At 44.1% G+C, this 16876-nt stretch overlaps 2 protein-coding genes across 7 annotated transcripts; both read left to right on the forward strand.

The window, feature by feature from the left end:
* Window positions 1-3219: 3219 nt before the first annotated feature.
* LOC144713688 (Aldolase-type TIM barrel family protein) lies at window positions 3220-11668 on the forward strand. 6 transcript variants are annotated; one of them, XR_013584118.1, is made up of 10 exons: window positions 3220-3362; window positions 3454-3559; window positions 7176-7314; window positions 7398-7506; window positions 7585-7721; window positions 8150-8198; window positions 8640-8771; window positions 8910-9016; window positions 9090-9217; window positions 11425-11668. XR_013584118.1 is itself a non-coding variant. In XM_078588355.1 (10 exons), the coding sequence occupies exons 1-10, from the start codon at window positions 3237-3239 to the stop codon at window positions 11489-11491; spliced, it is 1056 nt and encodes a 351-aa protein (XP_078444481.1). In that variant the 5' UTR covers window positions 3220-3236; the 3' UTR covers window positions 11492-11668. The 6 variants fall into 6 exon arrangements, 5 of the variants coding, with proteins under 5 accessions (XP_078444481.1, XP_078444482.1, XP_078444480.1 ...); XM_078588355.1 differs by having other exon boundaries at window positions 8910-8972; XM_078588356.1 differs by having other exon boundaries at window positions 8646-8771; window positions 8910-8972.
* A 2170-nt stretch (window positions 11669-13838) lies between these two features.
* LOC144713944 (growth-regulating factor 1-like) lies at window positions 13839-16510 on the forward strand. Its single transcript, XM_078588687.1, has 2 exons — window positions 13839-14099; window positions 15898-16510. The coding sequence occupies exons 1-2, from the start codon at window positions 13928-13930 to the stop codon at window positions 16308-16310; spliced, it is 585 nt and encodes a 194-aa protein (XP_078444813.1). The 5' UTR covers window positions 13839-13927; the 3' UTR covers window positions 16311-16510.
* The last annotated feature ends 366 nt before the right edge of the window (window positions 16511-16876 follow it).

The following is a 16876-nucleotide window of genomic DNA, read 5'->3' on the forward strand; positions in this document are numbered from 1 at the left end:
AAGAGAGAGAGACGACAGAGAGAGATAGTGGGAGAAAGAACAGAGAGATAGAGGGAGAGAGGACAAAGAGAGAGACAGAGAGAGGACAGAGAGATAGAGGGAGAGAGGACAAAGAGAGAGAGACAGAGAGAGGACAGAGAGAGATAGAGGGAGAGAGGACAGAGAGAGACAGAGAGAGGACAGAGAGAGATAGAGGGAGAGAGGACAGAGAGAGATAGAGGGAGAGAGGACAGAGAGAGACAGAGAGAGGACAGAGAGAGATAGAGGGAGAGAGGACAGAGAGAGACAGAGAGAGGACAGAGAGAGATAGAGGGAGAGAGGACAGAGAGAGAGAGAGGGAGAGAGGACAGAGAGAGATAGTGGGAGAGGACAGAGAGAGATAGAGGGAGAGAGGACAGAGAGAGATAGGGGGAGAGAAGACAAAGAGAGAGGGAGATAGAGGGAGAGAGGACAGAGAAAGAGGACAAACAGAGAGAGAGGAAAGAGACAGGTATTTAAAGGATCCAAACTTTATTCACAGTTGGGGTCAATCGTCAGGGAATGTACAAAAATATGATATATAAGCACCCACTGCCGAGGGCAAGTTGAAGAGGGAAACCGGCCAAATAATTTTGTGCATCGTTTTATTTATACGTCACTTTTTGGATAACATTGATAGCTTAATTATATATTTCCTTTTTGCTTAGGAAATTACATTTTAAGGGAATAACTTATTCGAGGGGAAGGGATATAGTTGGATTATCACACTTCATATCAAAATCAATAGTAAAGTTCGTATAATTAGAACTAGTACAATAGGTGTATTTCAATAACAAAGTCATTCCAGGTAATGGATGACCACTTTAATACCCTGATCTGCATGAGAAGTATGACGTCTCCTCTATTGAATAATTGAATACAATAACCAATAATAAAGCAAAAAGTTGATTGTGTAAATAAAACATTAACTCCAATTCTGACTTCTATAATTTATGCTCTCCATGTATATATGCCCCAGAAAGCCATGTTGAAAAGCTCAAATTTTGTACTGTTTTGTTCTAATGTTTTTGTAGTTTTTGTGTTTGTGTTTCTGGCGTGCTTTGATAAAAAATAAACTAAGGTCAAGTATTTATATATTGTATTTTCAGAGGTAGGGATGTTTCGAGTGATGATACAGATACCACCACAAAGCAAGAGACTAGTCGTTTTTCAAACGTGATTCACAATATCAAAGTTCAATCCATCCATTTATCAATTGTGATCCCATGATCATGCTGAGAGAATATGGGGAGAGAGAAGAGAGAGTGGGGACCAGAGAGAGAAAGAGGAGAGAGCGAGGAGGACCCAGAGAGAGAAAGAGGACAGAGAATGGGGGACCCAGAGACAGAGAGATGAGAGAGAGTGGGGGCACTAGAGAGAGATAGGAGAGGGAGAGTGGGGGACCTAGAGAGACATAAATGAGAGAGAGAGTGGGGGACCTAGAGAGACAGAGAGAGATGGGAGAGAGAGAGTGGGGGGACCTAGAGAGACAGAGAAAAATGAGAGAGAGTGGGGGACCGAGAGAGAGAGTGTGGATCCAGAAGGGGGGGGGGGGAAGGAGAGTGGGGACCTAGAGAGATAGGGTGGATCCAGAAGGGGAGAAAGGAGAGAGAGTGGGGACCGAGAGAGAGGGAGGGGGTGGTCCAGAGGGGAGAAAGGGGAGAGAGTGGGGGACCTAGAGAGAGAGGGTGGAGCCAGAGGTAGGAAGAGAAAAGAGAGAGTGGGGATCCAGAGAGAGAGAGAGAGGAGAGAGAGAGAGGTAGAGAGAGGAGAGGAGAGAGAGAGGTTGTGAAGGAGAGAGAAGACAAAGACAGAGAGAGAGAGGAGAGAGAGAGAGGTAGAGAGAGGATAGGAGAGAGAGAGGTTGTGAAGGAGAGAGAAGACAAAGACAGAGAGAGAGAGAGGAGAGAGAGAAGAGAAAGAGGACAGGGAGGGGGAACAGACAGGGGCGAAGAGAGGAGAGCGAGAGGGGACAGGGGGGGAAGAGGAGAGAGAGGGCACAAAGGGTGGGTAGAGAGAGAGGACAGAGAGAGGGGCGGAGAGAGAGAAGAGAGAGAGGAGAGTGAGAGAGAGAAGAGAGAGAAACACAGAAGAGAGCTGCTTGGACTCGAGTCACGAGATCACAACAAAGAGAGAAAGTATTCCTTTCTCAAACGTGTTTCACATGATCATTAGAGACAGAGAGAGAAACTAGTCCGTTCACAAACGCGATTGACTAGGTCATAAGAGAGAGACTTGTCCTTTCCCAAACGTAATTTACAAGGTCATAAGAGAAAGAGAGAGAGAGAGTGAGAGAGAGAGAGACTAGCCCTTTCCCAAACGTGATTCACAAGGTCATAGAGAGAGAGAGAGAGTAGCCCTTTCCCAAACGTAATTCACAAGGTCATAAGAGAGAGAGAGAGAGAGAGAGAGAGAGAGAGAGAGAGAGAGAGAGAGAGAGAGGGAGAGAGGGGGAGAGAGGGAGAGAGAGAGAGAGAGAGAGAGAGAGAGAGAGAGAGAGAGAGAGAGAGAGAGAGAGAGAGAGAGAGAGAGAGGGAGAGAGGGAGCGGGAGAGGGAAAGAGAGAGAGTGAGGGAGGGAGCGGGAGCGGGAAAAAGAGAGGGAGGGAGGGAGAGAGAGAGAGAAAGGGAGAGAGAGAGAGAGAGAGAGAGAGAGAGAGAGAGAGAGAGAGAGAGAGAGAGAGAGAGAGAGAGAGAGAGAGAGAGAGAGAGAGAGAGAGGGAGAGGGAGAGAGAGAGAGAGAGAGAGAGAGAGAGAGAGAGAGAGAGAGAGAGAGAGAGAGAGAGAGAGAGAGAGAGAGAGAGAGAGAGAGAGAGAGAGAGAGAGAGAGAGAGAGAGAGAGAGAGAGAGAGAGAGAGAGAGAGAGAGAGAGAGAGAGAGAGAGAGAGAGAGAGAGAGAGAGAGAGAGAGAGAGAGAGAGAGAGAGAGATCCTTTCCCAAACGTGATTCACAAGGAGTCAAGGAAAGGGACATAGGAGAGAGAGAGACTAGTAGTCCTTTCTCAAACGTAAATTCACAAAATCATAAGAGAGAGAAAGATAGACTGGTCGGTGCCCGACGTGATTCACGTGATCATAAAGACAATTGGGCCTCTTTCTCGACGGGCCTAAAAGCAGCGAATATGGGCCGGGCCGTCCATTCAAATAAAATCAATGGGCCAACTGTCAGCCCACAAACTGAAGAGTGAGGCAGTCGGCCAATAAGAGCTAGGGGTACTTCCATGGCGAATCCTCGAGCGAGAGCAGTTGTTAGTTGTCACCCTCACAGCGAATTGGCGAGGAGAAGTTCGCGCAGGATGGAAGTGGACTACAGGAACAAGCACATCCTCGCTCCCATGGTCCGTGTGGTGAGTAATCGATCCCTTTCGAACTCTGTTTGAGTTTTGTTTGATTCGGAAGATCGGCGAAATTTGGGGTTTTTTTTGTCGTTTTTTGTAGGGGACTCTGCCGTTTAGGCTCTTGGCTGCGGATTATGGCGCGGATATTACCTATGGCGAGGAGATTATTGACCACAAGATGTTGAAATGTGTGCGCCGTGAGAACGGTAAGCTGGCCTCTCCCCGCCCATCCTCCTTTGCGTTTCTTATGTGTCACGTTGCTTGCTATTATGTTTTGCAATTTGAAAGGTCTTTGATGGTTCTCGATTGTTTCGCGTCGTTTTTATTATTTTCTTGCTTTATTTTTTACCACTTCAGCTTGGATAGTTGAGCTCAACAATGTAAAATCTGTAGGCGGAATTTTTTGTTGAAAACGTTTTACGAACAATGATAGCGTAAATGGTTTAAATATTCTCAAATGCGGCAGTGCTCATAGTATTCCGACACAATACCTGTCTTCTCTTGTTTCTCTGTTCACCCGTCGTCAAATTTGATCGATTCTATTTCACTAAGATATGCTGGTCGCCAAATTAATACCCCATGCTCATTAATGAATATAAAGGAAATAAAATATGCATTACACACGTCTAAACTCAGAGAACTTGTGAATCGAATGTATATTTGTGCCGAGGCCGTCATGCACATTAGTTTTTCAATATCTAAAGTCTGGTCTATGCTTTTAAATTGTTTTAGGGACTGAGTGAAATTGGTGTATTCTCCTATTTTATGCCCCATTCTCGTTTTGGTGCATTTAAGTTCTGTTGTTCCACGACAGACATGCGACACTGAGTTGGCACACAAGTCTGGGAAACGCTTTTACGATCTTGATAAAATGATTTCAATGGAAACATGGGCATAAGGATTCTCGTTGACAAGTTATATATTAGGAGGAAGGTAGCATGCGGGATAGTATCATTGGTATCTGAGCCATGTTCTTGGCAGAGATGAGGCAGGTAGAAATGAAAAGCATTCTAGAGGAATTTTGGGAGTTCCTGGAAGAATTGAAAGACATGTTGAAGCAGATTCAAAGTGTCCAACTGTTCACCCACTCGACACTTCAAAATTCAGAGATCCCACAGCATTTGATTCAAACCACATAATTGAGCTAAGACATTCCTAGAAACATGTTGGTGACATCAAATTCAGAGGTAAGAAAAGACTGGACGTGGTTACCGCTTGGGTGCAAAATTTGTACCCTTCCATACATACCATTCCATGTAGACGAATGCCCATTTTCTGTCATGACCTCAATAATAGCTGTCTTATCAATTTCGAATTTGAGGTCACCAACATGATAGAAATTTTGCACACCATTCCATTTAGAAGAATGCCCATTTTTTATCATGACCTCAAAAATGGCTGTGTTATCAATTTCGAAGTGCATCCTGAACCCCTACTTAAACTCTCGTCAGTTACCTTTAAGCTTAATTATTAAACCTTCTAGAGAATACCCATCTATTTTAAACTGAATGGGTCCTTCTATTTCTTACAGCTTCTCTATCAGTCCTTTCCCAAATGTGCTGATGCATTGTTATTGGGCTTCATGGTTTCTTAATCTGCTTTACCCTGTTAGGTCAGGTCCATCTGCTATGGCCCGCATCGGCTCATTTGGCCTCCCATGTATTAATAGGCCTATGGCATTCTTGGTGGCGCTAATTTACCCCTTTAATGTGGACCTTTGTAGAGCCTAATCTCCTTCATTGGTGAGGCCGCCAAGTACTGTTCCAGCCCTTTTTGGCTCTAAAGGTAAAACTGATAGAGACGTTGATGTAGGTCTTTCTCAAATAAGGTAGTTTATGAAGAAAAGAAGAATAATAGATGGATAGAGAGAGAAAAGAGAACATTTCAGATAGATAGGGGTGATACAGCCAGATTAACACCTGTACCAAAGGGAGTATCTCTTGTAATGGCAGCCCTCTTTTAGGGATCATCTCCCTTACTGTCGGTTGTCTCCTCTGTGTTTCTGCTCCCTTTCATCTTCTCCCTTTCTTGCCAAATTGACCCCAACTGTCATGCTTTGTGTGACAAACATGTAGGAGGAACCTGTCCGCATGTGAGTTGCTGGCCTTACTGGCCAGCCATGGAGCTCACCAGGACTCCGAGACAAACCTTCCCAAAAGATACTTGAGGAGGCCACATGTCATGATTTTTGGGCCTTATGGAGGGCGGATTACAAATTCTACAAATATGGGGGAAATAACCCTCAACAAGTATTAGGCTACTATTACCTTATTGGCGGGGAGCCGACTGGACAGCTGATCCGATGAGCTCTCTGGCAAGGTCACGTCTGTGTTATTCTCCTATTGTTCCTCTATCGTTCTTCTAAACTAAGTCACTTTTCAATTGTTGGAATTCGTCTCTGGGCATAGACTCAGGCCTACTGGAATTTCTTTGTGCTAACTGAAGAATTTTTTTCTCTCTCCGTTCGTCACTATTTGATTGGATTTTTAGGGAGATTCGTATCAGGCTCCCTCCAACTACAAAAGTTCCCTCCATAAATTTATGGATATCAGCTCACAAACAATATTTTAGTTAGGTTTAGCAGCTGATGTTATTATTAGCGGCTGCTCTTGAGACTCTTTAGGGTTTGGAATAAAAATAGCCTTTCTTATCTTGAATTAGGGTCTAAAATTAATACCAGTTACAAAGTTTGGGTGCATTATGGGTCAGTGATAATGGGCCAGAATAGGTGACAAAAGAAAGGAAACAACATTGAACCAGCTTGGGCCGGTTCACTAACGACCAATACTGGGTTACGACGACAGAGAGGGTACACTGTAGAAGCCTATGTCTAACACTTGAGGTGATCTGGTCTTCATCAGAGCTTTTCTTGGTAAATGACTTATTCACATTTCATCGTATATCTTTTTTTGAAGAAAGATTTCATCATACATTCTAACTCATACTACTCAACTGATCTTCACAATTGCATTAGTCACTTCTAACTCATACTACTCAACTGATCTTCACAATTGCATTAGTCACTTCTAACTCATACTACTCAACTGATCTTCACAATTGCATTAGTCACTTCTCTTGCATTGAGCTGTTCAATAAATACATTTCAAATCTTTGCTATGTGAATTCACTTTGGCTTTTTTGCTGGTGAAAAACGACTGTGAACTTGTGTTTTGACTCTGGAATTATGTTGTAATTAATATCACATTTTCTCGAAATAATATTTTTTCTGCTGGTTGAAATCAGTCACAGTCATTGAGTCTGATACGACCTGTGTTCATACCTTGGGGAAAGAGGAAGGGAGAGGGAGACGGGAGACGAGGGATGAGTATCGCAGAGTCGTTGTCATTGTAGAGAACGCTTTTTTTTTTTGAAGAATTTGTAGAGAGAGCTATGATGGAGTGGACATTGCCTTTAGAGAAGAGGTGCTGGCAGGATGGACGTTGCTGGAGGAGACTAGGTGGAGTAGACGTTGCCTAGAGAGAAGAGATGCTACCAGGATGGACTTTGCCCTGAGAAGGGATGCGGAAAGATGGACTTTGCCGAGGGGGAGAACTACTTCACGTCAATACTTCGAAGTTTTTCCTGCCCGCCTGTATGGAGAGTTTCACTATTTAAAGGGAAATGACCAAAATACACCTCTTGGGTAAATGATGGACATCCCAATGGAGAAAATGATTAAATTTACTTACAATTGGGGTTTGTATCAGAGTCTTGCTTGTCACCTTTGCATGTTATCATCTCTAAGTGTATTGTGAGCATGAGCATTATTCCGTTCCATCATAACAGTCCAGCCACATAACTCATTCTTCATTGTCTAACCAGACCTTCTTGGAACCACCGATTTTGTTGAGAAGGGGACGAATGATGTCGTTTTCAGGACTTGCCCTGAGGAAAAGAGCAGAGTAGTCTTTCAGATGGGCACATCTAATGCTGTGAGAGCTCTCACTGTTGCTCAAATGCTGTGAGTGTAACGATCTTTCAGTTTTCCTATATAGTTTATTTATATCTTTATCTGATTATCCAATTGATGTTTTGATTCTTCAGGCATGAGGATGTTATGGCCATAGATATCAACATGGGTTGCCCAAGATCCTTCTCTCTGAGCGGAGGAATGGGTGCGGCATTGTTGACTAAACCAGAACTCATTCATGATGTAGTGATCATGCTCCAACAGTTTAATCGTTTCCATTTGAACAATCTTCTTTAAGCTTCTTTGACACCTCCCGTGCAGATTTTGACCACCCTTAGGAGGAACCTTGACCTTCCAGTGACCTGTAAGATTAGACTTCTTGAGAACACTCAAGAGACTGTCGAACTTGCTCGTCGGATTGAGAAGACCGGTGTCTCTGCTCTGGCTGTTCATGGGAGGTGTGCCTCTTTCTTTAAAAAACAATCATGTCAATAGGGCTTGGTGATGTTATCAACAGTCATCATCTTTCTCACTCTTTCCAGCTCTGTCTCTCCAGCTATCTCCCCTGCTCTCTCCCCCACTCTGTATCTCTCGTGCTGTCTCTCCCACTTTCTCTCTCGCCAGTTGTCTCACTCCTGCTTTCTCTTTCTCTCTCCTGCTCTCTCTCTCTCTCTACAGATGTCTCACTCCTGCTTTCTCTTTCTCTCTCCTGCTCTCTTTCTCTCTCTCTCTACGGATGTCTCACTCCTGCTTTCTCTTTCTCTCTCCTGCTCTCTCTCTCTCTAGAGATGTCTCACTCATGCTTTCTCTTTCTCTCTCCAGCTCTCTCTCTCTCTCTCTCTCTCTTTCTCATTCCATCCCTTTTGCTTATCTCTTGCTGCTGCAGCCACCATTGCTGTCACTGCCGCCGTGGCCATTCTCTCTCTCTCCAAACGGTACAACTTTTAAAAAATATTCTAATACTTGTCATTGGGGTCATCCAAATGATCACATCACAAATCCTAGGGTCCCCTTCATCCAAGATGTCAAGTCCACCGGTGAACTCATCACATCATCTCTTCGCCACCCAATGATTAAAAGTGTCAACCCTTATGCCGTTGTCAATGATTCTGGTGCCCCTGACGCGACGTACGATGATTGCGGAACCCTAGATGACAATGATTAGTCAACATCGTCCTTGTCATTTGCCTGCAATTAGGATGATGTTGATCATGAAAACTTTCATCATCATCATTGTCATATGCCTGCAGCTAGAGAGGACAATGGCAACTCATCATCGTTATTATCGAGGTTTCTGCAGATGAGTTTGGTTGACGAATTCAACATTGTCATTTAACCCTTCATGGATTCTTAAATTTATTTTCTCCGTAGAAAAGTTGCAGATAGACCCCGATATCCTGCCCAGTGGAGCGAAATTGCAGCTGTTGCTGATGCATTATCCATTCCAGTTATCGCCAATGGTGATGTGTTTGAGTATGAGGACTTTGGAAGGATCAAACAGGCTACAGGTGCTGATCTTTTCTTCTTTCTCTACTGAGAATGTGCTCAACTGCTGTCCTACCACAGTCAAACTTTTGAAAATTACATACTCAAAATTTAATATCGGTTTGTCTACTGCTGAGAGAGATGCCTTTCCGTTGTTCCAGGGGCAGCGTCGGTCATGGTGGCAAGGGGAGCGATGTGGAACGCCTCGGTTTTCAGCGCCGCAGGCAAGTCCTCTTGGGAGCAAGTCAAAAGAGAGTATGTTAGGAAGGTTAGTGGCGGATGAAGAGGTTCATCCAATATTGACCAGTTTTCTCGTTAACCTATTTTCTTTGCTGGTGCAGTGCATATTATGGGACAATGACATAAAGAGCTCTAAGCACACATTGAAGGAGATGATCGTCCACCATTCTTGCTTTGAGTTTCCGGAGGGCAGGGCCGTAATTAAGTGTTCTTCCAATGCCGATCTCGCGTAATCTCCTTCATTCCTTTCTCTCCTTACTCCCTGCTTCCACATGCTCTGCTAGGGTTTGCAATCAATCATATTTTGCATTGGATCAGTCAGATCGGTCTATTGTGTTTTGATGCATCATTGATTGATGGATGATGAAACTCGATGAAACTCGATGGATCAATCAGACAGGTCTGTTCAATCATCATCCATCTTAAAAATCACCTTCCTCATGATTGATTATGATCCATTGTGTGTTTTTGCAATAGATCATTCAGCCAAAAAAAACTGCATATTAGAAACTGCTTTTATGGGATTTATTGGGCCTGCCACCTGACAGTACCTAATCTGCCCATTCATTCTGCTCACTTATTAGGCCCATTAGATAGAACTGGTAACAGGGATAGGAGGAGAACAACAGATTGGACATGACTGAATGACGGCCTGCTCCGTCATCAGTTCAGAGGATTTGGTGTAGTCTTCTTTGTCATCCGTCCACATTTCATCAACATCACCGTTCGGTCGTCAATCCCATTCAGTCATTGGATTCAATGATAGAAATGACTGATGGCCACCTGCTTAGAAATCGGTTCAGAGTATTTGCTGTCGTCTCGACTTTCATCATCGTCACCATTCAAATATCAGTCCCATTCAGTCATTAGATTGGATGATACAAATGATTGAATGGCTGCCATCTCAGCCTTCGGCTCAGATGATTTGGTATTGTCTTGACATTCATCGTTCACATTCAATCGTAAGTCCCATTCAGTTATTAGATTGGATGATAGAAATGATTGAATGGCCGCCATCTCAGCTTTATCCTCAGATGATTTGTTGTCGTCTCGACATTCATCGTCAACATTTTATCATCAGTCCCATTCATTGGCTTGGATGATGTTAGAAATGATTTAATGGCCGTCTTCTCAGTGATCAGCTCCAATGATTTGCTGTCATCTCGACTTTCATCCGTCCACATTTCATCATCGTCACCATTCAATCATCAGTTCCATTCAGTCATTAGATTGGATGATACAAATGATTGGATGGCCGCCATCTCAGCCTTCTGCTCAGATGATTTGTTGTTGTCTCGACATTCATCGTCTACATTTTATCATCAGTCCCATTCATCGGCTTGGATGATGATAGAAAGATTCATCGGCTCCGACGTTTTGTTGTCTCGACTTTCATCCGTCTACATTTCATCATTGTCACCTTTCAATCATCAGTCCCATTCAGTTATTAGATTGGATGATACAAATGATTGAATGGCCGCCATCTCAGCCTTCATCTCAGATGATTTATTGTGGTCTTGACATTCATCGTCTACATTTTATCATCAGACCCATTCATCGGCTTGGACGATGATAGAAAGATTCATCGGCTCCGACGGTTTGTTGTTGTCTCGACTTTCATCCGTCCATATTTTTATTGTCACCATTCAGTCATCAGTCCCTTCCATCTCAATCCGTCATCTGGGCCGGATGACGGTCATTGATGACGTAATTGACTTTGTACATATAGTTGAGGGACACAGACGGGACGATTTTTTCGTCTCGGGACGAAAATATCGTCCTGTCCGAGGATACGGACGAATTTCGGGATGAAAATTTGTCGCGAGGACTACCGGACGGGACAGTTTTTGTCCCGTGGGACAAAAAAACCGTCCGTCCGGAGGTCTTGGACGATGGACGGACGGATGTGGACGAAAAACTGCCGGATTCACATCCGACTCTTGAGATCTCGCCACGTGGCCTTGATATGACAATTTGCATCAATGTCCCTGTATTTTTTCGCGCGCGCAAACGGATGCCGCCCAGAATTAATTGATACATATGTCCATTTGTATTCTCTCTCCTCCATATTTCCCCTAAAAAACATAGAAAAATCTGTATTAATATATTAAAAATATAAAATGGGTTTTTTTCGTCCGGGACGAAAATTCGTCCTGGGAGGGCTGGACGGGACAAAAAACTGCCCCGGTATGATTGGACGGGATGGTTTTTATAGTTGGACGAAAAACTGTCTCGTCCTTCGTCCCTGAACTTACTCTGGATGTCGGACAGGATGAAATTCGTTCTTTCCCATCCCTCGTCCACTTCCGGGACGATCCGGAACTATATTTGTACATACACCGTTGGGACGTACGACGGATGACGACACAGTAGGGCCTTGGGGTACATATATTTTTTCATATAAAGTGAACTTTAATGCTCTCTCTCTACTTGCAGGCGATTATACGGCGAAGAAGAGTACTACAAAACGGTCACCGAATATCGCCGGGAAACAACCAGATAGCTCTTCCCCGCATTGTAAGAGAGGTCTCCAGACTCATGGGCTACTTCTCTCTCTACATTTATCTATCTCTCTCTCTAGAAATCTCCCTAGGGCCCTGTGTATCCATCTTTCTGACAGGATACTTCCATGTGGGCACTGCCTTCAATTCAATCATGCTCGCCAAGCTCTCATTTATTATTTTTGCCCCATGGCCATTAAATATGCGAGCCATCACATGCACCGTTTCGAGACCCACAGCGCCAGAGGCTGATGCATATGACGCGCAGCATGTTTTAGAGAGAGAGATAGCTGGAGAGAGAAACGTTCAGCGCCGTTTCGAGACCCGCCAGGGCATCCTTCTGATGCATGTCAACACATCATAATGTAGAGAGAGAGATGGGTGGATGCAGAAATGGGTTGTAAGAGCGATGGTCTGCACAGATTATAATCTAGAGAGAGAGAAGGGTGGATACAGATATGGCTTGTTAGGGGAATGGTATGCACCGATCATAATCTAGAGATGTAGAGAGATGGGTGGATACAGGTATGGCTTGTTAGGGGAATGGTATGCACAGATTATAAACTAGAGAGAGAGATGGGTGGACACAGATATGGCTTGTTTGGGGAATGGTATGCACAGATTATAATCTAGTGAGAGAAATGGGTGGATACAGATATGGCTTGTTAGGGGAATGGTATGTACAGATTATAATCTAGAGAGAGACATGGTTGGATACGGATATGGGTGGTCAGAGAAACGGTCAGCTCACTTCATAATTTGGAGAGAGAGATGGGTGGATACAGATATGGATAGTTCGAGAAAGGTTCAGCGCAATGGTAACTCATAGTCTAGAGAGAGACATGGTTGGATACAGATGGGTGTTTAGAGAAACGGTTAGCACAATAATACTTTATAGTCTAGAGAGAGACATGCTTGGATAGTAGATGGGTGGTTAGAGAAATGGTCTGCACAATGACACTTTATGATCTAGAGAGAGAGATGGGGGGATTCATATATGGGTGGCTAGAGAAACGGTCTAGAGGGAGATGGGTGAATATCGATATGGGTGATTAGTGAAATGACCCACACCGTATCGAGAACCCCAATAGCAGATGCTGATTGAATGACGCGTTCTTTTGTCGAGTTACATATGGGTAATATAGTTTAGAGAGAGAGAGATACATGTCTAGAGAGAGAAATACTTTGCAGCGAACTGAGACTCGAGACCCACAAGAGAAGATAAAAACGAATAAGAGAAGATACAAACATATGCGTATTATAATCTAGAAAGAGAGAGAGAGACTACAATAAATATGAGACTCACTCCAGTAATAGTCTAGAGAGAGAGAGAGAGTTTGCACCATATCGAGACCCGCAAGGGCAGATACTGTTACAATGACACGCCCCAGTGTCGGGTCCGACATCACACCGGCAGCACAATCTAGAGAGAGAGATAAGCGGGAGGAGAGAGAGATGGGTTATCTTGGAGGGGGGGGGTTTACCACATCTTACGCATTTCACCCAAGCCAATATAGTTAATGGATTTCACTATAATGACACGCCCCAGTGTCGGATCCGACATGACACGGCAGCACAATCTAGAGAGAGAGATAAGCGGGAGGAGAGAGAGATGGGTTATCTCGGGTGGGAGGGGTGGGTTTACCACGGCTTACGGATTTCACCCAAACCAATATAGTTTATAGATTTCATTACAATGACACGCCCCAGTGTCGGGTCCGACATCACACGGGCAGCACAATCTAGAGAGAGAGATAAGCGGGAGGAGAGAGAGATGGGTTTTCTGGGGGGTTTACCACGGGTTACGGATTTCACCCAAGGCAATATAGTTTACGGATTTCATTACAATGACACGCCCCAGTGTCGGGTCCGACATCACAGGGGCAGCACAATCTACAGAGAGAGATAAAGGGGGAGGAGAGAGAGACGGGCTATCTTATGGGGGGGGGGGGGGTTAACCAGGGCTTACGGATTTCACCCAGGCCAATATAGTTTATAGATTTCCGCAGAGACAGGGGCAGGGGGAACAGCAGCTTAGACAGGAGCAGCTCTCCTTCTTCCTCGAGCTCTGGCACCGCCTCTGCCGCCGCCTGCGACTGGCTCATAATAATAAGAGCAGACGGTGTTCAGGTGGCAGTATCACCTGCACTAGCTGACATCTGACACTTGCTAGTATATAACACTGTCCAGTCTTCATCTCTCTCTCTACTCTCTACTCTCTACTCTCTGCCCATCTCTCTCTCTACCCGTCTCTGGCAGAAGATTCCGCAGCTCTCTATTGACTGGCCCCTCTCTGCACGGAAACTTTTAAAATACAGGATAAGTACTCTCCAGTCTCCACTATATAATATATGCGGAGGGCTTCTTCGCTTATCTCCTACTCTTCTTCTAAGTGGGTCGGCTTTCTGCGTAGAGAGTAGAGAATAGAGAGTAGAGAGATGATGGGCCCGTTCACGGTGAGTCAGTGGCAGGAGTTGGAGAACCAGGCGCTTATTTTCAAGTACATGGCGGCCGGCGCTGCCATCCCCGCCGAGCTTATCCTCCCTCTCCGGCGGAGCTTCTTCCTTGAACCTCCCCCTCCTTCTCAGATCTTCCCCCACCACCCCTCAAGTAAGCTCACTTCTTCTTGCTTCTCCTGACCTCTATTCAATCAGCTTCTGTGTTTTCTTCCTTCTTCTTCCTGATTCTTCTAGCTTTTTCTAAGCTTCTTTTAATGCAGATTCTCTATTTTTTTCCTGGTTTTTCTAGCTTCTTCTTGCTCTCTGTAGCTTCATTTTCTGCGGCTCCTTCTAAGTTCTTGGTTACTTCAGGTTTTTCTAAATTCTTTTAGTTTATTCAAACTTTCTCAAGCTTCTTCTTACTCTCTGTAGCTTCTTTCTCTGCGGCTCCTTTCTCCAGGTTCTTCTAACTTCTTTTAGTTTTATTCTAACTTTCTCTGGCTTGTTCTTACTCTCTGTAGCTTCTTTTTCAGCGGTTCCTTCTGAGCTCTAGGTTTCTCCAGCTTCTTCAGACTTCTTCTAGTTCATTCTAACTTTCTCTGGCTTCTTCTTGCTCTCTGTAGCTTCTTTTTCTGCGGCTCCTTTCTCCAGCTTCTTCAAACTTCTTCTAGTTTATTCCAATTTTCTCTGGCTTCTTCTTGCTCTTTGTAGCTTCTTTTTCTGTGGCTCCTTCTAAGTTCTAGGTTTCTGCAGCTTCTTCAAACTTCTTCTAGTTTATTCTAACTTTCTCTCGCTTCTTCTTACTCTCTGTAGCTTCTTTTTCTGCGGTCCCTCTAACTTCTACGTTTCTCCACCTTCTTCTATCTTCATCTAGTTTATTCTAACTTTCTCTAGCTTCTTCTTACTCTCCGTAGCTTCTTTTTCTGCGGCTTTGTTTAAGTTCTAGGTTTCTCCAGCGTCTTCAAACTTCTTCTAGTTTATTCCAACTTTCTCTGGCTTCGTCTTATGGAGTTTCTTATAACTTGTTGCTTTCTCTCAGCTTCTTCTGCAGCTTCATCTTTCTTGTCTCTGTCTCTTAAGTTCTCCTTCTACAGTTTCTTCTAACTTTTTGCTTTCTCGAGGTTCTTCATTTGCAGATTCTTCGAACTTCTAACTTTGGACTTTCTCGAGCTCCTTCATTTACAGATTCTTTGAACTTCTAACTTTGTACTTTCTCTAGCTTCTTCATTTATTGATTCTTCGAACTTCTAACTAAATCTTGCGTCTTCTAACATCTTCTAGCGTCTTAGAACTGACTCTTTCTTCTACTTCCTCCACATTCATCTAATTTATATAGCTTCTTAACTTATTGCATACTCTTCTTCTTCTTCTCGCAAACTGTGGTCTCTACTTCTCCTTATTCTTCTACACCATCTTCTGGTTTATTCACCATACAGATTTCTCTAGCTTCATCTTTACTTTCTTTGTCTCCCTTATCTTTCCGCCAAGTAACTCTATTTTCATAGTTTTCCTCTTCTTCTTCTTCTTCAGCTCCCCTCTTATATATCTTCATCATTCTTGTTCTTCCCATGGGTCTAAAATCCAACTAGTGCCTTGACAGTGCTGGGACATGCTCTGGTTTCTACTTCTTCATTCTCTTCTACGCCATCTTCTGCTTTATTCTCCTTCCAGCTTTCTCTAGCTTCTTCTTTACTTTCTTTATCTCCCTTATCTTTCTGCAAAGTAACTCTATTTTCATCTTTTTCCTCACTTTCTTCCGCTCCCCTCTCGTATTTCTTCGTCATGCTTGTTTTTCTCATGTGTCTTAAAACCAACATGTCACTTGGCAGTGCCGGGACATGCTCTGCTTTCTACTTCTTCACTCACCATCTCCTTCTTTGTCTCCCTTATCTTTCTGCCAAGTAACTCTATTTAAATCTTTTTCCTTTGCTTCTTCTTCTATGTCTAAAAACCAACATGTCTCTTGGCAGTGCTGGGATGGGGTTGCTTTCAGATGGGCCTGGGGAGGAAGACGGAGGACCCAGAGCCAGGTAGATGCCGCAGGACTGACGGCAAGAAATGGCGCTGTTCCAAAGAAGCTTTCCCAGAGTCTAAGTACTGCGAGAGACATATGCACAGAGGCAAAAACCGTTCAAGAAAGCCCGCGGACACCGTCGCCGTGGCGAAAACATCTCCTCCTCCTCTTCAAGCTTTTAAGGACGAGAGCATACGAGGCGGCCCGTGGAGGTTCACTCCCTTGGGCACTAGCTCTCTTGGCGGCGAAGACGTCGCCAAGGAGGAGAAGAGAAAGCACTGCTTCGTTCTAGGCGCAGATCTCAAAGAGGAGAGATTTCCCATGGCTGCCGTCTCGCATTCTCGCGGCAGTCTCCCTTTCTCTCTCTAACCCTCCTCTTTTTCTCTCTCTTTGACCCCCCTCTGAAGCTGAGATAGAGATAGAGATAGAGATGGAGAGAGTTGTTCGCCGTTCAGGCTTTATTTTCTCTTCGGTTGGCTGCGGGTGGTCTTCTGGGTGGTGTGAACTTTCCTCCACCGTTCTTCTGCCAACTTTGAAATCCAAGTTTTCTGGCTCAGCATTCAAAGGACTTTCTCTCTCTAACTATCATGTTCTGTCTCCTTTGATCCCCCATTGAGACTGCATCCCGAGCCATGTACTGTTCTTTCCTGCTTGGGCTTCACGAGATAGATAGATAGATACATTGGGAGATAGCTAAATATATGCATAGAGAGGAGATATGTACAAATGGGTAGATACATAGAGACATCAAAATAGAGAGAGACATAGATACATGGAGAGATAATTACAAATAGATACGTTGGGAGATAGATAGATAGATGGAGAGATTGAGGCAGAAAGATACAGATAGATTCTTAGAGTGATAGGTACAGAGAGATCGAGAGAGATGGATAAAATACATGGAGAGGTGTACAAAGAGATAGATAGATATGCAT

The sequence above is a fragment of the Wolffia australiana genome, chromosome 16, assembly GCF_029677425.1.
Source record: "Wolffia australiana isolate 7733 chromosome 16, ASM2967742v1".
NCBI classification, from domain to species: Eukaryota; Viridiplantae; Streptophyta; class Magnoliopsida; order Alismatales; family Araceae; genus Wolffia; species Wolffia australiana.

Coding starts and splice junctions, on each gene's coding strand:
- LOC144713944 (XM_078588687.1), top strand. CDS start 13,928: ATGATGGGCCCGTTCACGGTGAGTCAGTGGCAGGAGTTGGAGAACCAG. Junction 14,100..15,897: donor CTTCCCCCACCACCCCTCAA/GTAAGCTCACTT, acceptor GTCTCTTGGCAG/TGCTGGGATGGGGTTGCTTT.
- LOC144713688 (XM_078588355.1), top strand. CDS start 3,237: ATGGCGAATCCTCGAGCGAGAGCAGTTGTTAGTTGTCACCCTCACAGC. Junction 7,315..7,397: donor CTCACTGTTGCTCAAATGCT/GTGAGTGTAACG, acceptor TTGATTCTTCAG/GCATGAGGATGTTATGGCCA. Junction 8,772..8,909: donor AAGGATCAAACAGGCTACAG/GTGCTGATCTTT, acceptor CCGTTGTTCCAG/GGGCAGCGTCGGTCATGGTG.